The following is a 22,558-nucleotide window of genomic DNA, read 5'->3' as shown; positions in this document are numbered from 1 at the left end:
GTTTTAATTCATTAGATTAATTATAAGAATGCCTTTTGGTTTCCCAGGTTAGGAGAAATCTGGCTGGTGAGTCATTAATAAAAGGTCTGGAGTTTAATTAATTAAGTCATAATTTTATTTTTATTTTTTTTTACAACAATCCAGCAAGTTTATAACTATAAATGTTAATAAGTGGATTTTTGTCCAGCTGCTATACAGCTGTTTTTTTCACAGAAGGACAGAGGTCAAACCACCACAACGCAAAAGTGGTTTATAAATGATCTGTAAGTATTAGTGCATTATAAATTAACCATAAATAAAGCCAGTAGTTACCTCTCACAAACCTTTTATACATAGTGCTTTATTATTACAAAGCAAAATGCAGTCAAAAGGCTCCAATTCATCTTACTGCTTCATGACATTTATATCTAAATATATAACTAGAGGGGATGATGCTTTTGCTATTGAGGCACCTACAGTAGCTTCTGGAACAATCTGTTTAAGAAATTCTGGCTTGATAAATAGCTGTCTTCCTTTAAATAAATTTTATAGCCTCATCTTTATGAAATGGTCTTTCATTCCTGATTTTCTAAATGTTTTAAAATGGAACTTTTTACATATGAAATTACAAATTAAATTAACTTAATGTACTATGTACTGTTTATATTTCCATTTAAAACTTATGAAACATAAAGGTCTCTTTGACAAAAACAAAGACATGCTTTCATTTCGCTGACAACCCAGCATCTTTAGAGATAAACCTGTGGTCTAACAGTGGCTCACAGACTAGGTAGCAGTGACTGTGGCCAACCGCCTACAGCAAACCACAGGTCATGAGGAAATGTTCTATTTGGAGATACGATCGCATGTACTTCAGCAGAAACTGCAAGTATAATGAAACTGACCTGAAATAGTACAGATGCTTATCTCAGTATCCCGTGGACAAGTTAAATTAAAGAACAATTATGCTGTTCAAAAGTCAAAATAAAGGCCTGAATTCTAATGATCAAATGTGACAGAGTGGAAGAAGTTCTGTTCATATGAGACCCTCACATGAATTTGACATTACAGAGAAGAAACAGAAACACCAGCTTCCTCTTCTCTCAGTGGACTCCCACCTCCTCCTTCACTCAGTCACATGTTGACAGCCCTCACGCCACTGCCAGATTGCCTGTGGACAGTTTATCTGTGCACCCTCCCACCTCTGTCTTCCAGCATCTTGTTTATGGGTCTGAGAACACGGCCATTTGAAAGAGAACAGAAGGACCGGTGGCCCTAAACCTCTCTTTCTCATTTCCTCCTTTACTAGAAACCAACATCAAGAAGATGTCTGACGGTCTTTGCATTGTGGGTTCATTGTTTGGTGAGTGGTGTACTACGTGTGTTTTGACAGTGAATGATTGTGGCAATGACTCAAACTGTAGTTAATAGCCTACCTGACGTTTATCAACTCTTCTGTCTTTCAGGATCTGCAGAAGGACAGCAAGGTATCTAGCTTTCTTAAATCTTTTTCTCGTGTGAGATGCTGGAACATGATGCTGCATGTTAAAACCCTTTGTCGTCTCTCTTTCACAGAGTGTGGTTCCTGTTATGTTATAAATATGGGGTCCATAATGGGCATTATTGCCTCTGATATTATCTTGACTATCCTTATCACCATTTCTGTTTTCTGCTTCGCAACTCACCATAAGAGAAAGAGGGAATGGGAATCTCGTGATGGTGAGCACTACCTCTCTGTGTATTTGTGAGTATGCTGGGTGGTCGGTGGGCAGTAACTTGACACTTTTAAAAATGTTTGCAGGAAAAAGAAATCCACCATTGTCAATATCAAAGAAAATGGCAACAGAGGTCGTAGAATCCCCCTACCAGGTAAAGCAGAACTGTGTTATAATTTAAGTCACAAAGACAAAAAATATGATAATCGTTTAATCAAATTTACCGTACATATTGGACTTTCCGTGATGAATTGCTTTGACTTTTTGTAGGAGTTACATGGAGTCCAGTCAGATGTGTACAGTGAGCTTCGGCACTTTAGGAAATGAAACAAAGGAACTATAAAAATCCCAACAATGGCTTGTCTGTAATTATTTTCTCTACACAAGTACACCACACTCTTCTACACACATCCTGTTTTGCCACGTATACTCCTGCAGCATTATAGGTAATAACAAACAGCTGATATGTGTATTTTGCATGTAATTGATTTATGTTTTTTAAATGGAGTACTGTGTTGTGCTAAATGAGATGTTTGCTGTATCACATCCGTGTTTTTTGTAAATCTTAAGATGTCTTAAAATATGTATTTGTACATAACTAATTATAAATTAAATAAACTACAGAATAAAACAAAGGAAATGAAAAAGATGCATTTTTTAACATTTTCTTTCAGGAAATGACTTACACAAATTCACATTACAATGAAAACATACAAAGACTTTGTATATTGAGATAAAAGCAATGCATTTCCAGCTCAGATAGATTATGTTCAAAATCATCAAAAATTATTGTTGTGCTCATTTCTGATTTCATTTTCTAACATTTTTACACCACAATCTTCGTACTAAATTTCACACTGTAGCAGCTTACTCCATAACCAGTTACCATGAGTAAGCCTAACACAAAACCTCTTTATTTCTTAAATTTGTTCACATGATCACATACCAAAACAATACATGTAAAAATCTAAAATTGGATGAAAAAGTCCCAGAAGCAACTGTATTTGGATGCAGCATGTCTGCCTCCTATGACTCAACAGATAGCGGACCCTGACTCATTATGAGGAAGTAATAGAATCTTAAAGAAAGAGAGGAAAAAACAACTGGTTTTCAACATTACATTCATGCCAGATGAACAACAAAGCAAGATCTAGGAAACCATTTCATCTTCTAATTAGATAAAAATGAAATGTAACGCATTTAAATGTGCATTATGTGGTAAACATGTATTTAACAGCATGTCGTGGAGTTGTTTCCAAAGCCAGGCTGGGTGAACAGAGACATAAGCATTTGACAAAACTTTTGTCTGATTCAAATGCTGAGGAAACAGACCTTCGTATGATCGTCAGGAGGCTCAGCTCTTGGCTGGAACTGACAAGCTACGGGGCATGTGCTCTGGAGGTGCTAAAAGCACATAAGAGAAAGAGGATTACAAAAAATGACGGGTCTTTCAGGGAATCAAACATTGCCGTTACAGTATTCACTGAGGGGAAGAAAAAACAGTTCTTACCAATTGGAGAAGTTTCTGAGCTGATAAATTCTCTGGTTTCTGTGGGAATATTAAAATCACTTGTTCAGTCTTTGATTGTTCAGAACATAACTCTTGGATTTTGTTTTAAGTAATGTCTTGAATATGGTCTCACCATCATAGTCTGTATCTCCTCTGTTGCCCACTGGAGCAGGTCTGTTTTCTTCCAAACTATCCCAATCCAGCAGTTTTTTGCTTGGGCCTGGGGCCAACATACCATTTAATCCATTAGCTCTTCCTGGTGTTGCCTTTCTTTGGACAATAGTTTCTAGACTGTCACTGTCAGTCACTTGGTCTTCATTTAAATGGATAACTTGCTTTCCTGGCAAATTTTCAGCCTCCTGAGCATACACCATCATTCCTTCCTCACTGTTAAGATCAGTCCGCTCTCTGCTTGCTTGGTGTGGCCTGTGTGGCCCACTGTGCTCTCTGCTCCCCTGGTCCCAAACCAGCCTGCTGCTCATATCCATCGGCCTCATATTGTCTTGGTCTACTCCTGTGTTCCTCCTTGATGGTGCCTTATCTTTCTCCACAGCGTTAGGAATCACGATCTCATGGCTGTCTTTTAATGCATCTGGGAAAAGTAAAAGTTGTGGCCACAACATCTGCATCAATATGTTGTGTGTGTTGCCTCTGACAAATCTGTAAATTAGTTTGCTGCAATTTAGATTTAAAAGTCTACTGATGATAAGCATAATAGATGCACAGCTGTTTTGTATTTTGATGTGTGTATTTATTTATTTCTACAGAAAAAAAGCACAAAAATGTCAGAATCTTGCTCTTTCATAGGTTTACTTGGAGGGTTTCTATAATCTGCAGCAGGAGAAAATACATGCTGATACAAACTGGGTTGGATGTATATGGTAAAGATCAGATAATGTCAAACGTGCTTGCTACACTACACCCTGAAGATTAAGGCAAACAATAAACAATAGATTGTATGTGTTGTTCTGTTTTTTGTCTTTCATGAACTGGTCTTTGTTTCTGTTCTTGAGGAACAAAAAGTACTCGAGGATGTGAGATGAGCTGTTCATATGGACCTGCCTGTTTTAAAAATGAATTTATCTCAGTATATCTGATAGTATCATTTTGATTCACAGACCTGTTATGATTGCAGGTATGGTCTTTTCGGTCGTTGGTGCAAGTGCATCTAAAACAACGGTAATGAACAGGTTATGTGATTAAGATTCACAGTAGTGATTTAAACAATCATTCATCTGATTTCAAAAAGCAGTACTATGTCTATTTTGCATGTTAAAAAAACCCATAAAATTACATATAAATGACATAAATGATCTCACCATTTAGGAGACTTAATACATTTTGTCTTTGGGCTTGAAAAGAAAGAAAAAAATAATTTAATAAGTCTTACATGTGCATTACAAAGTTTGAGTAGGCTCAAAACAACATTTGATTATTTTTTCTCTCTTCAGATTGGTTTACCTCTGACAGGGGTTGTTACAACCATACTTGCAAATGGCAGAAGTATAATAGACACAAAGCTGAAACAAATAAAATTAATTCAAATTGTCATTTGTAGCTGGCAAATAAAATACATTTCACTGACAGATGTTTGAAAAGACAGATATTTGTTGGACAAAATATGAAAACTCACAGCTTCATTGTTGACTTTGGTCCCCAGCTGTCTCCACTGTTTGTCAGCAAGGGTGCTGTGGGCTTTTATCTACTGCTGCTTTATATCCAGATTTTTCACCTTTCATAGGCCTTTCCCTAGCTAATTATTCTGACCAGATGTATCAGATTGAGTTGCAAAGACTACTTCTATGTGTTTAACAGTGCTTAACTTGCAGAGCAACAATTAGGCTACAGGATATGTTTACAAGGGTCTATTCATTATATCAATTCAAGATGAAAAGAAATGTTCTCCACATTCCAACTCCCAGAAAGAATTAGGCTTTATCTCTATTATGCATTGATTACAGGTAATCTGTTACTTCAGGAAAATGCTCCAGACTGGAGCAGCCTTTAAAATGATGCCACAAAACATGCATTGTTTCTGTCACTACTTCACTATTGTCCATTTACCAAGTGAACCCTATATTTTACCTGAACAAAGACCTTTTTAAAACAGGCCCTACTAAGCAGTAGTCTCTAGAAATGTCTCTTTGTAGAAATAACCTGAAATGGAGACCACAGGAATGCAGTAATCAGGTGAGCCCAGTGAGTTTGGAAATTATTTTAATTGCAATCTCGTGTGTGCCTTCTGTAGGCTACTATGTACAAAAAAAGGCGGCGGGGGGGGGCTATGTATTCCCACTCAATATCTGCCCTCAACAATATTATACCAGGCCCTGTGGTAGTCAAACATGCATGCAGACATTTTTTTAAATAACTAAAAAAAACATGACATGTGTGACTTTAAGTTACACTTTAAAGTTTTTAACTTCAGTCAGACCTGTTGGTGGCAGAGGGAGCTACAATCTCCCCCATGAACAAGAAAAAGGAGAGCGCCCTCTGCGGGAAAGGCTATTCGCACTAACGTTAAGCTCTTGATCCACGGCATCGCCATATTGACGTCCCAACATCGCTGAGAGGTAATCGTGTTATTTAACCACAAATCGTCGTGGGTTTGGAACTACCGTTGAGTGTTTCATATGTGAGAAAAAGCTGGGAACAAGAAACACCCGTGATGGCTTTCTACTGTTCGATCACAGTGTTTCTAGGAGGCTTTTTCAAGGCGTTGGCAGTCAGTTTCCTCGCCAGCCAGCAGGCTATTCACTCCCCTAGCATGTTAGCCTAGCACTTCCTAGCTTTAGGAAATATCTTTGTCGAAGCTTGTTGTTTAACTCTACAGTAATAATGACCAGTAGAATTGTTTCTTGGCTATTTTGACGCGGGTTGTCTATTTCCCCCCCTTTACAGTCCCACAATGGGGTCGAAAGATAGTTGTGACTTTCCAGCCGGCTTTTCCCTCTGCTGTTGACCAGCTAATGCTAACTCGCTAGCAGCGAACCAGCTGCCCGGTTTGCTTGATAGCCAAGTTAGCTGTTAGCTCCGCTGCACTTGTGCGGGCCTTCAGCCACAGGGGGTTTGTGCGTACGCTCACCTTTTCATCAAAGTACTAGTTTAGCGGGCAAACTGGCAGTAACTGAACTGTTGTTTCGTACCAGAGAGACCTATTGTCGATAGGATACTTCTCTTAAACCATATAATTTATCGCAGACCTACTAATGTTATCTGGATTGGTAGGCATACGTTAGCTCACACAGTTTTCTCATGTTTGCTTAATTGATAGAATTGATTTTGATTAACCTACTTTCTGCCTATTTTCAACAGGACATACTGCCGTGGTGTAGCCCCCAGTGATGACTGTATTGAACCCTGTACCTCCTGATTAGACTGGTTGGATGCCCCCATTTAACATTCAGGTTTCTGAATTTCACACGCTACCGTATTTAACGTTAGACACACTAGACATCAATCATTTAGTTTGAGTAGATAATGTCTGTTATTTAAATAACTTATTGCTATTTTAGTTTGTTAGTTTCACTGTTTGTTGTCTTCCCATAGCATGTGCAAAACAGCTGTTTTAATTTGAAACTCTTGAAATGCCTGTTAATCGTTTATAAACATTTCTCAGTTCTACACATGTTGCTGAACTTATATGAATGGTTGGACTGTGTCTATATGCCCATATAGCTTTCTTACCATAAAGGCATCTCAACTGTTCCTGTTCCGATTCATCTATCACCATCATCCTGGAGGGAACCTCCCAGGTATTGTTACCTTATAATACATTTACCTTTTTATATCACCTATTTCTAGCATTATGGTTGAATTGACTGTTTACTCCCTTGTATTTAATTTTGCTGTTTTTAGTAACAACACTCTTTGAAATTGTTTTTTTTGTTTTAGGAGATTTAGAGAAGATCCGGTGTAGAATATGTCTGGCCCTGTTCCAAGTCGCTCTCGAGTTTACCCTGATGTAAACACACAGAGACCTCGGGAATATTGGGACTATGAGTCCCATGTTGTTGAATGGGGGTAAGTTGGCATTAGTTGTATTTGTTGGGTGAGCCACCTCAGCGTCATTCACCAAGGCTTTTTTGTTTTATAGGAACCAAGATGACTATCAGCTAGTCAGAAAACTAGGAAGAGGCAAATATAGTGAAGTGTTTGAAGCCATAAACATCACAAACAACGAGAAAGTGGTCGTCAAAATACTGAAGGTATGGAGATAGTCGATTGATTATTTATATGTTTTGCAAAAAAATTGTCATTGTTTTGTCACCTCAGTGGACATTTCATGTACCTCACAAGGCTAATATGTGTTCATAGCCGGTCAAGAAAAAGAAAATCAAGAGAGAAATAAAGATCCTGGAAAATCTGAGGGGTGGCCCAAATATCATCTCGCTGTTAGATATCGTCAAGGATCCAGTGGTAATTTGGTTCTCCTTTTTGTACTGTGACAATTTTGGGTTTGTGGGTGTGTAAGGTTTCATGCATAAATACACATGTTCATGTATTCTCTTTCTCTTTAGTCCCGAACCCCCGCTCTTGTCTTTGAACATGTGAACAACACAGACTTCAAGGTAAAGATTTGTGCTTTTTATCCTTGTACCCGGGCACATGCTCATAATGACCTTTTCCAAATGCCTCATACTTTTTTTTTTTTTTTTTTTAAACAGCAATTGTATCAAACCCTATCTGACTTTGACATACGGTTCTACATGTACGAAATCTTAAAGGTAAGAAACAGATTTTGGTACACTTGATTTCTTAACTTTATGCTCTGCATTGGTTATTTAATATTTGCCAGAAATAATGTATCAAGCTCTGGTTTGATCAATTCAACATCTTAACGTCTTTTCCCCCCACCTTACCTGATAGGCTCTGGATTACTGCCACAGTATGGGGATTATGCACAGAGATGTCAAGCCACACAATGTAATGATTGATCATGAACACAGAAAGGTATTGTTTCATGCTGACCATTTTTTCTCATATCGTCTTCTCTGCTGCGACATCCGCTAATTCCAATTTTCAAAACTGCACTCAACTAAATTGTTTAAACTTGCAGCTCCGCCTAATCGATTGGGGTTTGGCCGAATTCTACCACCCAAACCAGGAATACAATGTGAGAGTGGCATCCAGGTACTTCAAAGGACCTGAACTGCTGGTAGACTACCAGGTGAGGTTTCTATACTCTTCCCCTACATGTCTAGTCATTCCAGTTTTACACACATTGGTCAAAATGGCACTTAGGATTTTATATTATTAATTTAAGGAAGACAGAGTTTTAAATGCAGCCATGAAACCAGTTCAAACCTCGACACCTCTCTGTTATTTGTAGATGTACGACTACAGCCTGGACATGTGGAGTTTGGGTTGCATGCTCGCCAGCATGATCTTCAGAAAGGAACCTTTCTTTCACGGTCATGACAACTACGATCAGGTATGATGAATGGGGTCTTTTTACCATCTTTTGTTTATGTGGTCACAAACTTGTGGTCTAAAGAGAGCAGTGTCTGGGGCTGCATAATACATGGCATTGTTAGTTTTACACAGTCAAACCACATTGTCCTCGTGCCCAATATTTCGCCACATAGCAGCTCTGCTGGAGCACCTGGGATTTTATGTATTTCTTAAAGGTATCTCAGCAGTTACTGAATGAGGGTAATCATTTATTATTAACTTTTAGGGAGTTTGGTGTGCTGAATGTAAAACGAAAGGGGTAAAAGATAAATGTAAGATTGTACTAGTGGACACAGGTCATAACATGTTTTACTGCCATGGATGGTGTCAGTTGTTGTGTTGGCTTTCCCTACCTTCACTGTAAAATTGAACACAGCACTTCCAGTTTATTCCAGGGCTTATCTGGGATTGTGTTTGAGCCTATGTGTCACTATGGTTTAAATGTGGTGTTTCAATTCTATAGATACACAATCTAGTAATCAGGCAAATGGTGTAGACTTTTTTAAAAATTAATTACTGTACACTCGACATGCTTGCTTGTTAAATAAAGGGACGTGTGTTATCAAAATGAAACTTATCCAACATAGTTAAGTCCTTTTTAATGTTACCTTCCAATTACAGTGGGATGTCCAATGATTCAGTTAAGTTTGATAATAAAATAATCTTCTTAAAGGGTCATTTTGGTACTTTTAAACCCATTTTCACAAATCCTGAAATGATTAGAAGGTACAAAATGTTTTGGGATCTGTGCAGTAGTTTGTTTCAGCTGGCAGCTGCAAACTGGCTGGAGTGGCTGCAACGTATTCCTTTGGGGAGAATTGTGCCTGTCAAAATTACGTCCAAAAGTGCTTCTTTTTGCCACTGACAGGCTCAGACTGTTATACAAGGTGAATGACAACATCATGGAAAACGATACCTACAAGTAACACCTGGGCCCCGTTTCAGAAAGGGGGATTAGTGAAAATTCTGAGTATGTTGAGCCTGAGATGAGGGAAACTCTGGGTTTTCTGTTTCAGAGAGTGAGATCAGATAATCCCTAGATCAGTAACTCCGGCAACTGATGCTGTGAACCTAACCTCCTTGGGAGGAGGTTAGGTTCAGGATAAGTTGGAAAACCGTCAGATTCTCTCTGACTCCTCCCCTTCTTCAGAGCCTGAGGCAGCTCTCTGACGCACAGTTTCATTTCGTCATTCATTCTGTCGATACCAAAGCACATATCGGAACGCATTTAGGCCTACATCTTAAAAAAAAAATATTGTAGGCTAATCGCACTGATTGGAACATTTGTAGTTATCAACTGAAGTTAATGTGAATATTTCTGAGTGAGGATGACTGTGGTGCAGCTGAAACAAACCTAGGCCTAAATAAGGTTTAAAAGTGAGTTTTTCATTATTAGCTGCTGATAGTCTGAATGTGTTTTGACAGCATTAATAAAATACAAAATGAGCAAGATTTTATTAATGTAAAATAGACTTTAACACACATTTTCCACTACAAAAAAAATGAATAGGCTAACCTGCTGGGTGTGACTGACTTTACAGTCACAGGTTCATGAGTAAACTGTGTCTTATATTTGATCTATACCTATTTTCATAATCAGGTAGCCGATTGCCACCGGCATTTTGTCGCGTCGGGTTACAGCTTAATAAATACAGCCTTCTTATTTAAAATCGAATGTAATGGGCTTTAGCACTTTATCATTCATTAAGGAAATTGATGAATGATGAAAATGATGAATGAGCAACGCTGTATAGTAGCCTAATAATGTTAACACATTTATCGCATTGATCCTTCTTCCACTCCTGCGTTTTAGAGCCAATCATAGCCCGCATTGGCAGCATTCATTTTTATAGCTCCACCCGATTAAAATGGAGGATCTGCCTTTATTGACCCGTTGCCATGGTGAATCGTAGTATCCAAGCTCCATTGATGATGGCTTTTTTTCATCCCCACGCACACGCTTCAATCAGGCTCAACATAGTCAGAGTTGATTGAACTTATTCTGATCAGCTGTTCTGGAACCGGAAATTCAGTTTCCCACCTCAGGCTCAGTCAACCCAGAGCTCAGGGATAAGCGCAGAGTTTGTTAAGCGTGCTTTCTGAAACAGGGCCCTGGTCACACCCTTTGTTTCTAACCAGAAACAGAAGTCTCGCTCAAGGACAATTCTCACTCTGACATCTTGGGAGAGGCGAACCTCTATATACACAACAAACTCCTCCAACTCTGAGTAATGTTTCCACTGGCGTCTTACTGCAGCAACTCTCCTCTCACAAGAGGGGGTTTTACCAGGTGTCACTCGTAGGTATATTTCCATGGTGTTGCCAGACATCTGGTATAAGAGTCTAAGCCTGTCAGTGGCAAAAAGAACAACTTTCTGTGGATGTAATTTTGAAGGCCACAAATGTACGGATTCCAAAACATGTTGTACCCACTGTTCATTTTGACCCTAGAATATGTGAAAATAGGGCAGTATCAACCAATACTGATCACGGGGGGGAAGGGGAAGCCTTCTATTTATTGTTTAGCTTTTTTTTAAAAATGTATGTTAAGTATCAAAATTAAGAGGTGGAAGTTGGCAGGCAACATATTTCACTCTCTCTTAGGCCCTATCTACACTAATGCGTCCGTTTTAAAACGGAGACCTTTTGCTACATATCCACCTACCGTCCAGACTAAAACAGCGAAAACGAAGGCCTAAAAGGGAGAAGTTTGAAAACGCTGCTGACCCTATTTCTCGTTTTAAAACTCCGGGTAGCGTTTTAGTGAAGACAGGCAAAAACTGAGGACTTCAGAAACGATGACGCAGACGTTACGTTTGGCTATCTGAGTCTTATAAGCCATGCAAAGCAGAAACACATTGCTACTGGCAGAGTTTTCAATTTGGTATTTTTATTAAAATATTTTGTACACACTGTGCGTGTCGCCGTTTACTTTGCGACGACTCCCAGTCTGTTTTTCACCGCAACAGTCACTTTAAACTCCCATGTCACATTCATAAGTTATTGGTCAATGCAAATAATAAAATCTGGTGTGATTCTTTGTCTGTAGTACTTTATTCTTTCGCCAAATCTTCTGTAACTATGGAATAGACAATCGGTTTCATGTTTACTTTACATTACATTTATTCATTTACTTACATTTGCTATATATGTCAGAGGTTGCACGCCTTTGAAACAACTAAGGGTTAAGTGTCTTGCTCAGGGACACATTGGATGTGTCACAGTGGGGAATTGAACACGGGTCTCTCATACCAAAGGCATGTTTCTTATCCACTACATGTGCGTTTTCAGTCATTTTAATACAGGCGGAGATCAATTCTGATGTGCATCTAAAACGCTGTTGTGGATGAAGATCATGTTCATTTTAAAACGGAGTAGTGTGTATGGGGTCTTAGAGACTCAACTTAAACCCATTCAGTTCTCTCTTCTCTGCACACACCTGCACCTCTGTCTCTCACTGCGCACACTTTGGCTTGCCCTGCCCCCCTCTGTTTCTTTCTCCCTGTGAAAGTCAACAGAGCATGTGTCTGCTTTGTTGACTTTCTTCGTCAGCAGTGGTTTGTTTTAGAAAGTCGCCCAAAAGAAACAATTTGTGTCTTGGATTTTTTTCACCCGCATCTTCTAACACACAAATAAACCTCTCTCTCTGTTTCTCTGCAAATTCAATAAAATCAGTTGGTGGATGTTAATATACCTGGGCGCATTGCATCATCTGATCAGCTTTTCTGATTGGCCTTTGTAGAGAATGAAAGATCTAAAGTCGCTTTAGATAAAAGCGTCAGCTAAATGAATAAATGTAACTGTACTCTTGTAATCATTGAAATTATATTTCTTTTAACCTTCAGCTTGTGCGAATTGCAAAAGTGCTAGGCACTGAGGACCTGTACGACTACATTGACAAGTACAACATTGAATTGGATCCACGGTTCAATGACATCCTCGGAAGGTAAAACCTGTAGCTGTTCAACCTTTGAAGCATCGCTGAATGTTTTTTGGTAAATATTTTGACTAATGAATACCTATGCACTTAATACTTGATCGCTGGTTTGTTCTTTAGACACTCCCGCAAAAGGTGGGAGAGGTTTGTGCACAGTGAGAACCAGCACCTGGTCAGCACAGAGGCTCTAGACTTCCTGGACAAACTGCTGCGCTATGACCATCAAGCCCGCCTCACAGCCCGAGAGGCCATGGATCATCCCTACTTCTGTAAGTGTTGTTTTTTTTTTCCCCGTTTGTTTTATTACCCTGTCTACATCTTGGCTTGATTGCGTTAACACATGGATTTTGTTTATGAAGCGCTCAAATCCACCTTTTGTTCTCAGATCCCATCGTTAAAGATCAGGGAAGGGGGGCCACTCCTGGAGGGATGGCTGCCAGCTCCACACCAGTCAGCTCCTCAAGTATGATGGCTGGTGAGTATTCCTGCCCAGAATAAATGACCCCGGTTAAAGGAATAGTCTACATTTTTAGATGTTTCTCTCATAATCTATTGAAGAAAGTTATATCTCTTATTTGCATCAGAAGTAAAACTCAGATTGTGAAAGGCTGCATAGAAAATAAAATTCATAGTCAGACTGACTTTAGATTAGAAATCTAACTTTATTTACAGCCAAAGAAATTGTCAAATTGTTAAGCGGTCCATCTGAAAATGGTCATGCAGTCAAAGTTATAACTCTAATTTCAGATTGAGATGACATGTAAATATGACCCATTACCAAATGATTAATAAGGCCCCCCCGTCTCTCCTAGGCATCACCTCAATGTCCTCCTCACAGCCACTGGCTAACATTGCTGGATCACCCGTCATTTCTGCTCCCAACACTCTGGCCACACAAGTCCCAGCAGCCACTGGGGCTCAACCCTGAAGCCACTTCCTCACCTGTGTTTGTGTGCTCATGGCCATGTCCTGCCTAGCTCTCACTGCGGCCCAGGGCCATGGCTCCCCTTTTTATGTTGAAAATAACAGAAGAAGATTTAAATTGCTTTTCACATTCAGTTATATTTTGACACCTGGACTTGACAGAAATGTATTGTTGCACCTGTCAGGATTATTAGAATTAATTTGGGTGTTATTTGACAATGCCATTGTCTAGAAATTCTAATAAGATGTAGACATGAAGAGAATGGATAATAAAATTTATTTTGTATGTTTCAAATATACAGTCTTGCTTGAAACTGTTTGATGGGGATCCTGCTGTACTACACTGTGAACCTTTACACGACTTCACAAAACAAGAGACAGGAGTCTGGTGTGCCCCACCTAACAGTGCTCGCTGGTTGCACACGATGTAATGTGCAGGAGTTGTTGGTGTTTTGAAGTTGTTAGATGCTATAATTCTTTAATTGGACTTTTGTAGATATTCTACAGTGACTGTCAGGTTGCATGCACCCAATGCTGAGTTATCACAGGGTCAATAGTTTGCCAATTTTATGTTACTTTCACTTCTATATGTCTATGTATGTGTTCATGTTTGTTTTTTATGAAGTCTCTTACACATGATTTTGATTATATAGACGATTTTGTAACTTTTTGTTTTACGTTGGGAGGAGTCATCACCTACAAAAACAACTTCAAAAATAAACAATTTAAACAGGGTTTTGCAGGCACTACACGTTATTGAGTATACCCTCTGTTGACTGGTTGCATTGGCAACCTATATGGGAACTAAAACAGCATAGTCAGCATTTCCCACAAGGCCATTTTCCTCTGATACTGAATTAATTATGGCACCAAATGACTTAATGTGGATTCCCCAGCTTTGTAGTTCTGTGGTCATATATTTGCATCTCTGCTATTTTGGTTATCTTGAACAAAGTGAGTGTGCAGTGCATATATCCTTAATCCTTTTCTCCATAGTGTTTTGAATTAGGGAGGCACCATGCACACATTTCAGCTTGAGAAAAATAAAAGCTGAATGTGAGGGGTACATGTACACACCAGACCATATTAGACTCCGAACCATGGACTGTATATAAAAATGAGTGCTTCACTCGTATATGAAGGCTACTACAAACCAGGCATTGCCAAAAACTAAACTTGTTGTTCCCAGAGGTTTCACAAAGGTTAAAATTACACACAGAGATGACTCCTGCCATTACATATGCAACTATCCCTATGGTCAAGAGGTCAAATGTCAGTTACAGACACAGGCTCATTCATGAGGACAATAGGCTACTGCTATGATCTCACAAGGATTATACATGGAATGAATGCAGCAATCATAAAATAATTTTATTTCAACTAACTACCTAGAGCAGGCTAAATCCACACATTTTATGCAGACATCTGAAACTGTAGCATTAGAGCTGTTTTTAGATCCAATTTGCCAATATGGATTCATGCTGCATTCAGGTGCTTCTAGTACATTGGAACTCACGCGTATAAATGTCTCGTGTTCTGTTGTCGGTGGGCTTATTGTTAACAATAAACATACATGTCATACATTTTATCTTATAAGCCAAGAGATACCAATATAGGGCCACTCTTTCTGCAACTGTAAGAGAAGGCGGGCCCTGCGTAAATCAGAACGTAGGCCTATGTCAGAGAGTAAACTGTAAGACGTGATTTTCAGTATAGTTAATTGAAGTATTTGTACATGTAAGATGGAAATGTAGCAATGCGAAGAATACAAGGTGTCAACGTAAATCAACATATATGCTATTATATTTCCGATAGTCCTGAAGGCAGCACCGCGCATGCTGTGGCATGCCTCGGCTTCAGTAATCAAGCAGAAGCAATTGTTCGGGAAATTTTCTTGTCGCGATTGCAAAATGGGAAAGCTAGTCTTTATCTCGCTTGTAATAGCGGCCCTATCGGTGCTGTTCGGAGAAAGGATTATCAGCTTCAGGTAAAATAGAAAACGACCCCAATAATGTTGATTGTTTCCGAGTTTATTTAGTTTTGTTGGAGAGAGAAAAAAAACTGTTGCGGCCCACCTGCTCTAATGTAACTTCTGCAACGTTGCAGGAGAAGGACCTTCGCTTCAAGGGAGCTGGTCCAGAATCACCTCCCCAACTGTGTCGCACTCAAAAATCTGGGTAGGCTAAAGTAACGCCAGAGGAAAGACTTGAGATGAACATCAGGGAGCAAAATTAACTTGTGCAACTATCGCGCTTTCAGATCATGGCTCAGAGGATATAACGATCCTTGGAGACGGGCTTGCCTTTATCAGCACTGTAAGTAGGCCTACTTTTTTTGAGTTGGAAGAGCAGCCAAGTGTAGGCCTACCCTGCAAAGGTTAAACAAACATAACATACAATAGAAAACAACTCAACAAAGTAATCTTTTTCCTGTCAGTAAAACCACCCCTGTGGCTAGTCTGTTCGGCTACTAAAAAGTTCATTATTTCATTTCTGTGTACCCTAACTAACATTGTTGTTATGTTTTTAACATTTGTAACATTTAATCATTTAATCTTTTAGACTATAAAATGTCCTTAGTCTCTAAGAGTCCAAGTTATATGTTCAAATGTCCTATTTTGTCTGGCCAACACTGTAAGAAAAGATACACCATATCTACTCAATAAAAATGAGGCAACAGATTACAAGCAATATTGTTAATTAAATTTCACAATGTTTGGTATTAACATAACATAAATATTAATTAAATGAGACCCTTAATAGTTATCCATTTAAAGAGTAGATTCAAATAGAAAACAGTACAGAATTAATTATAACCTAAACAAAAATATTGAGTTGATTTGAAAAAGAAACTCCCTAATGTGTAAATAGTACTGATGAAAATTAATTTAATTCTATATATCAACGATATATAATTGAGTATTAATCATCTACATATAAGGAAGATTGCATGGGGGCAGCCGACCCCCCCCACAAAGTAGTAGTGTGTCGTTCAAAGAAAGTTTTGTTCATAAGACCTAATCGCGTATATGACTCAGGAGGAATGGGTTGTCTCAGTGAGGGATTCGTTCATTTTCACGCATGCGTGATGGATCTTGGACTCTACGTTCACTCGTCACACACCAGCTGCATGGGCTCCATCAGCACAGGAAACAGAATTGATTAGTTCACGACTCTCAACTGTGGGTATGTTTGAGTTGTTCACCGCTCACATGGGTCCTCCTCAGTCTTTCATTCAGTTGGCAGGCTGAGTGACTGCCAGCGCCGGAGAATGAGAGGCAGGTCGGCTGTCAGGTAACAGTCACTGGACTGACATTATATAGCTATTTTGTTAATTATGTGACATTTTATAAAGCATAACGTTATTACAATGCAGTGATGTTGCGCATGTAGTGAAGTTATAGTTTTAACACAGCCGCACCGTAACTTTAGTCCTGCTAGTGTTTAACATTACAGCTAATGAGAGTTGTTCTGGGTCCGCTCCACTTCAGAGCCCTGACAGGGTTCTACCTGGAGCCGAATTACCTCAGAGGTAGTCCCCTCTCCAAAACAAACAGACCCGGTCATTAAAACATTAAAACACAGCCACGTAGCAACGTTAGCGTTATCCCTGTAAACAGCTAACAGCTGATCCGGTCCGCCAGAGAACGCAATGTAACTTTTCCTTTTTATTTATCAACAGAGCCGTGCTGTTGTTTCACAGCTCGTGACTGGTGAACAACCTGCAGTGTTTGAGAGTGATGTGCTCATGTTTGTTTCTCTGTCTGCAGAATCTGGACCTGATGTGGCCCATTCTGCGTCCAGAACTGCCAAACTTCTGCGTTTATGTGTTTATTTCTTTGTTCCACTCTCTGTGCTGGAGTTCTTTAAGAACTTGGTGGCTTGATCCAGATTATTATTAAATTGCTTGAATTTTAATTAGTGTGTTTATTCATATAGTGTATCAAGCTTATTACTTCAATATATTTACTGCAAATCTGATATTAATATTTTACTCATGGATAGGGACGTTAGGCTGCTGTATGAATGAGCACTTCAGAGATAATGAGAGTAATTATACACATAAGCCTATATGGCTGGTCTGGTTGTATACTCGGGAAAGATTGTGAAAATGGAAGGATTTAGCCGAAGTAGTGGTGATTACATATTGACAACATATTTCTGTGGTTTTTACATGGTTTGAATTTGGTTTTGTTGTTATATAATGATAATATACAGTAGTCAAGAGGTGAATTTGTGCATTATACTTTGTCAAATAAAGCAAGCCAGGTAGCCTTCTGTGTTTGAGAACGGCGCTGTTTTTTAATCACCCACTAGAGGGCTGCAGCGCTACAATAAGTTCAAATGAACGAAATGACTCAAAAAAAGATTGGTTCATTTTAATGAACGAGATTTGAATGAACGAGTCTGTCAAAAGACTCAAATTTGCCATCACTACCACAAAGGAAATGCCATTTGCTTGTAGACTTGCCTATACAAGAGAATTGCTTTCGATATATTGGTCAATGATCAGTGCAGCCGAACTTATCAAATAAAACAGGCACTTCACTCCTGGTTTCAATAGTAAACCATATACTTTATAGAAAAAAAACACCACAAGAATGACAATTGCCAACAAAAACCACTATATTCTAAACAGACACATTTAAAAAAACATGATTCACAAAGTAAATTTTGTATTTAAAACAAACAGGAGACTTATTAGCTAATTTTAACAAAAACTCCCTTCCTCGCCATGCTGATTACATAAATTTGAATTCACTCAATATTCTCTATATTTGGGATTAGATAAATATAATGCTTATGTTTTATTTAACTAACAATGGGTGGATTTTATTCCAAATATTTTTATTTGAAATTTAATTAAATATTTGCCTCAAAATCAAAAACACAATCATATTGAATATATTTTATCTAATACATTAATTCAAATCTACATGACCACAGAATACTTTTTTAAGGTGAACAGTTCAAACCCCAAATATATTCCATGTACAATGACCATAAAGCAAGAAATACTCGCATTTCAACAGCTTTTTAGGGGCATGTTTGCTTGAAAAAATATGATTAAATGGTTGCCAGGTTTTTTCTGTCTGTGGACTAATCTGCTGATTTTGCAGATCTATTATTGTTATGTTCTACATAGCCTTAATGTTTATTTGTTTAGTTCCTCCAGTGATCTCCAAAAATGTAAATAAATCCATCCTGATCCCACTATAAACCACATGAACTTTCTATAAAGGTCAATTGGTTTGCCTGCTTTTCTCTTAATATGTACCAGCATCTCTTCAACTGCATAAAAACATGTAGGTTTTGTAGATTTAGCCTAGGTACTAGGCAGAAAAAGAAAAGTTCTTATACAATGCCCCTAAATCTGAGGCTGCATCCTTTCCAATCCACTGTCCACATGTATTACTCAAAGTATGGCATCATAATTTATTGTGCAATGTTTTTTATAGTCTGTATAATTTAGTATATTTTTAAAAGGGTCTGAAGTATCCTGGGCTGCCATCCTCGGAGGAGACAGGAAAGATCTTCTCCCTCGATATGCAAGATCCTCGGATGAAACCAGTGGAGCTGCGCATGCCAAGAAACTTTGATCTGGAATCATTCAACCCTCATGGCATCAGTGTATACACCGACACAAGTGGTAAAAGCACTTACCACCAAGTGTGGTTGCACACAAATCTCTACGAGATGGCACCTGAAGGGCAAAAACCCCAGTGGCTTTTTTTCCAGCTTTTTGAATTTGTTCCAGATTTAACTATAATTTTATGTATCAACAGATTTACATTAACAGTAAGAATACATTTTGCAATACAAAAAAATCATTTTCAGTTCAGCTGACAGTTTAACTACTGAAGATTTTGGGGTTTTTGCAAATAAATAAATACTTTTTATAATGCTTTCCTCATTTCCAGATGACACAATATACCTGTTTGTTGTCAATCATCCTCAACACAAAAGTCAAGTAGAGCTGTTCAGATTTGTTGAGGACTCCCTCTCCCTGGTGCATCTGAAAACCATCAAACATGAGCTTCTCTACAGGTACAGTTTGGTGACAAAATTAAATTGTACCTACCAGGAACTGCACTTGAGATTTACTGAATAGGGGCATATGGTCAGTTTGCAACAATATTTGTAAAACTATCCCATGTAATGTATTTATACAGAAATATATGCATAGTGTAATTAGTAATTTAATTATTGTGTATATAATAAAATAATTGTTCAATTATGATTTATCTTTCCAGTGTGAACGATATTGTTGCAGTGGGAGTTGAAAGCTTCTATGCAACCAATGATCACTACTTTACACATGAGATCTTTAAAGGCTTGGTGGAGCCTCTTCTGGCTCAGCCCTGGACCAACGTTGTGTACTACAGTCCTGAAGAAGTAAAAGTGGTCTCTGAGGGGTATTACTTTGCAAATGGCATCAATATCTCACCAGACAAAAGGTAAGAATGATGTGCAGGGCTATGCATGCAGTCATTCGTGCTTCAGAGGTCTGAGTTTCTTCATTTTAATATTCTTTCTCATTTATAGGCATATATATGTGGTAGACCTATTTGACCACAATGTGCATGTGCTCAAGCGGAAAGAAGACAATGCATTGGTCTCTGTGAAGGTAAATAACTCAAATTTTCAGCAAGATGAAAGTGCGCTGCTTTAATTTCAAGATGAATTAGTATACTTCAGGAGAATTAATAAAATAACATTTTATACTTATGATGTTATTTTTATACAAAAATTATACTACACAATGCTGGTGTGGGAAGTGTAGTACTTATGAATACATTTCTGAGGACATTAGGGCTGGGGAATATTGATATTAGGGATGATGTATGCCATCAAGAATCCAATTTATGTTAAATTGAGTTTCACTGTATGGGACAGGATTTTTCACTTTCAACAAACTTAAATAACTGGAATCATTTTATTTAGACGTCAGAATTTAGTTAAAGAATAACACAATATGATCACATCATCTTGAAACAAAAATCTTGAAGTCAACAAATGCTAACGCTGAATTGTTAACCAGCTGGAGTTGACTTTACTTTCAGAATAAATGCAGAGTTTTAATGAAAAGAAAGTGTCCTTTAAAGGAAACTCCATTTGAGTATTTCTTGTTTTTAAATTTCCTGTACCTTTTTAATGTTAATTGTGATGTTTTTTTAGATTTGTGTGCAATGATTAAGGTAAGGTGAAAATGGCAACTAACAGTTACTTCTTTACTGGAAGTGGATTTTATTTCAAAGTCTTTACTTTGAAAGACAAATAAGATTAGGCACAAATAGCAAATATTATGTGGTTAAAGCGCTTCAAAACCAATATACATTGACGGAAAAACAATAGGCGAAATACGTGCTAGAATTGTAATTTCAGGTAATCAAGAAACCATGATGAATGTAGAATTATAACCTTATCTATGACCTTTACCAGTCTGTGGCTGTGGATTCACTATGTGACAATGTTGAAGTTGACCTTGAAACTGGTGACCTGTGGTTAGGCTGTCACCCTAATGCATGGAAAGCTTTCATGTTCGACCCCAAGGACCCACCTGGATCAGAGGTTTGTCCCTTCACTTTTACCAGATAGTAAACTGTGAGAGATCCGCCATCATTACAAAACAGACTAAAGTCTATAATTCTATATCTGCAATATTATGCTTACCTTATCAACTGATAATATGCAATATTTACACCTTGTTATAATTATTTCTTTCTCATTATAATGTTTTCTTAGGTCATCAACATCAAGAACATTCACTCTTATCAGCCAGTGGTGACTCAGGTGTATGCCGACAACGGCCATGTGATCATGGGCTCCTCTGTAGCAGCTACCTATGGGGGGAAGTTGCTCATTGGCAGTGTGTTCCATAAAGCAATCTGCTGTGATTTGAAGTAGGCAATAACTCTTTGACAGATGGTTTTCAGTAAGGAGAAGAGATCAAGATTTACCACTTTGCCATGTTCTCAATCAGGCAGTGATGATTTGAATGATGGTATACATGGATATTACAAGACTTGTTGTGTGTGGGGGGAATGCTTCACACAGTTGTACTAGACAGGATCTGATAATAGACCAAGAAAATCTAAGTAATGAGCCATGGGTACAACGGCATATTTGCAAATTGTGTCAGACATAGAAGTTACTTAACTGCCCGGATACTTGAACCACTGTGAAATAGGTAAACAATATTTTTCAATCAAATGTAAAAAGATCATATAATTGCTTTGCTTTTTATATATTTTTAAATGTCAGTTGCTTATCATGTTTTGTTCTTTTGGGCCAAATATTGTATTCTAAGGTGTGCTGACATACTGAGTGTGATTAAGATCCCTAAATAAAAGCTTGATGGTCCATATCTGTCGGTGGCTGCAAAGTTTTTAATTGGAATAATTGTGATGCCAATATGGAATACCCCATCCAGCTTTCATACAGTAATCATGAGGTAGATATAATGGTTCTAATTGTATTGCTCCAACTTTTGTTTGAAGTTGCATAAGTGTTGAGCCCTCAGGGCCACTGCTGCTGCATTTTTGTGTTTTGGGGACTCGCCCTCCAATAACACAAATGTGTGTCTATAAGTCAAAGGAAATAAGCATAAGGTATGAAGCAATAAGCAGTTATTTTTATAATTGTATTATGTATGCTGCAGCCAGAGAATCAGTAGGATGCTGAGAAGTAGTTCAACTTGCAGTGATTTTATCCACTTACAACCAAAGCAAATGAGATTTCTCTGCTATTGAAATACCACTATTTTACTACATCAAGGAAGAACCATCGAAAAGGTATTGATCCTCTTCTACTACTTCAGCTTCAAAACTTTATGTAGACTTACTGAAAGTCACCACGGGGTGGCAGAAGCAATGCAGCGCATTCACAAACACCAAAACTAGGCTATGAAAGTACTAAATTAATTAGCATTGCAGCCTAAAAAACAGCACACCAGCACATTTGTAATATAGCTTAAACAAGAATACAATTGCAAATGGCCAGTTAGCAGAATTACATTGACTTCTAGTAGGGTGCCTTA

At 38.2% G+C, this 22,558-nt stretch overlaps 4 protein-coding genes across 4 annotated transcripts; 3 read left to right on the top strand and 1 right to left on the bottom strand.

Annotated features, from left to right (window-relative positions):
* The first annotated feature begins 848 nt into the window (after positions 1-848).
* LOC119897786 (transmembrane immune signaling adaptor TYROBP) lies at positions 849-2,345 on the top strand. Its single transcript, XM_038711743.1, has 5 exons — positions 849-1,342; positions 1,446-1,466; positions 1,555-1,698; positions 1,781-1,848; positions 1,965-2,345. Exons 1-5 carry the CDS (start codon positions 1,306-1,308, stop codon positions 2,019-2,021), a joined length of 327 nt encoding a protein of 108 aa, XP_038567671.1. The 5' UTR covers positions 849-1,305; the 3' UTR covers positions 2,022-2,345.
* Positions 2,346-2,586: 241 nt separating this feature from the next.
* Positions 2,587-5,515, bottom strand: LOC119897785. Its single transcript, XM_038711742.1, has 7 exons — positions 4,838-5,515; positions 4,666-4,724; positions 4,524-4,556; positions 4,325-4,372; positions 3,338-3,796; positions 3,205-3,243; positions 2,587-3,098 (listed from the first exon to the last, which is right to left on the bottom strand). The coding sequence occupies exons 1-7, from the start codon at positions 4,843-4,845 to the stop codon at positions 3,049-3,051; spliced, it is 696 nt and encodes a 231-aa protein (XP_038567670.1). The 5' UTR covers positions 4,846-5,515; the 3' UTR covers positions 2,587-3,048.
* Positions 5,516-5,640: 125 nt separating this feature from the next.
* LOC119897782 (casein kinase II subunit alpha-like) lies at positions 5,641-14,254 on the top strand. Its single transcript, XM_038711737.1, has 15 exons — positions 5,641-5,777; positions 6,520-6,611; positions 6,883-6,959; positions 7,099-7,227; positions 7,301-7,412; positions 7,522-7,623; positions 7,725-7,775; positions 7,872-7,931; positions 8,074-8,157; positions 8,264-8,374; positions 8,537-8,638; positions 12,504-12,604; positions 12,716-12,864; positions 12,981-13,070; positions 13,408-14,254. Exons 4-15 carry the CDS (start codon positions 7,127-7,129, stop codon positions 13,521-13,523), a joined length of 1,179 nt encoding a protein of 392 aa, XP_038567665.1. The 5' UTR covers positions 5,641-5,777; positions 6,520-6,611; positions 6,883-6,959; positions 7,099-7,126; the 3' UTR covers positions 13,524-14,254.
* Positions 14,255-15,345: 1,091 nt separating this feature from the next.
* Positions 15,346-21,886, top strand: LOC119897783 (serum paraoxonase/arylesterase 2-like). Its single transcript, XM_038711738.1, has 9 exons — positions 15,346-15,506; positions 15,626-15,696; positions 15,779-15,834; positions 19,006-19,168; positions 19,440-19,566; positions 19,773-19,976; positions 20,065-20,146; positions 20,962-21,090; positions 21,265-21,886. Exons 1-9 carry the CDS (start codon positions 15,355-15,357, stop codon positions 21,424-21,426), a joined length of 1,146 nt encoding a protein of 381 aa, XP_038567666.1. The 5' UTR covers positions 15,346-15,354; the 3' UTR covers positions 21,427-21,886.
* Positions 21,887-22,558: the final 672 nt, after the last annotated feature.

The sequence above is a fragment of the Micropterus salmoides genome, unplaced genomic scaffold, assembly GCF_014851395.1.
Source record: "Micropterus salmoides isolate LMB-PRFRI ecotype aquatic unplaced genomic scaffold, ASM1485139v1 Ms_hic_scaffold_11, whole genome shotgun sequence".
In the NCBI taxonomy this organism is placed as follows: domain Eukaryota; kingdom Metazoa; phylum Chordata; class Actinopteri; order Centrarchiformes; family Centrarchidae; genus Micropterus; species Micropterus salmoides.
The sequence above is the reverse complement of the archived record's forward strand: the minus strand, read 5'-3'. Positions and strand labels throughout refer to the sequence as shown.

Coding starts and splice junctions, on each gene's coding strand:
- LOC119897786 (XM_038711743.1), top strand. CDS start 1,306: ATGTCTGACGGTCTTTGCATTGTGGGTTCATTGTTTG. Junction 1,343..1,445: donor CATTGTGGGTTCATTGTTTG/GTGAGTGGTGTA, acceptor TCTGTCTTTCAG/GATCTGCAGAAGGACAGCAA. Junction 1,849..1,964: donor TCGTAGAATCCCCCTACCAG/GTAAAGCAGAAC, acceptor GACTTTTTGTAG/GAGTTACATGGAGTCCAGTC.
- LOC119897785 (XM_038711742.1), bottom strand. Junction 4,373..4,523: donor TGTATTAAGTCTCCTAAATG/GTGAGATCATTT, acceptor CCGTTGTTTTAG/ATGCACTTGCACCAACGACC. Junction 3,099..3,204: donor CTCAGAAACTTCTCCAATTG/GTAAGAACTGTT, acceptor ATGTGCTTTTAG/CACCTCCAGAGCACATGCCC.
- LOC119897782 (XM_038711737.1), top strand. CDS start 7,127: ATGTCTGGCCCTGTTCCAAGTCGCTCTCGAGTTTACCCTGATGTAAAC. Junction 8,639..12,503: donor GTCATGACAACTACGATCAG/GTATGATGAATG, acceptor TTTAACCTTCAG/CTTGTGCGAATTGCAAAAGT. Junction 12,865..12,980: donor CATGGATCATCCCTACTTCT/GTAAGTGTTGTT, acceptor TTTTGTTCTCAG/ATCCCATCGTTAAAGATCAG.
- LOC119897783 (XM_038711738.1), top strand. CDS start 15,355: ATGCTGTGGCATGCCTCGGCTTCAGTAATCAAGCAGAAGCAATTGTTC. Junction 15,835..19,005: donor GGCTTGCCTTTATCAGCACT/GTAAGTAGGCCT, acceptor TATTTTTAAAAG/GGTCTGAAGTATCCTGGGCT. Junction 19,977..20,064: donor AATATCTCACCAGACAAAAG/GTAAGAATGATG, acceptor TCTCATTTATAG/GCATATATATGTGGTAGACC.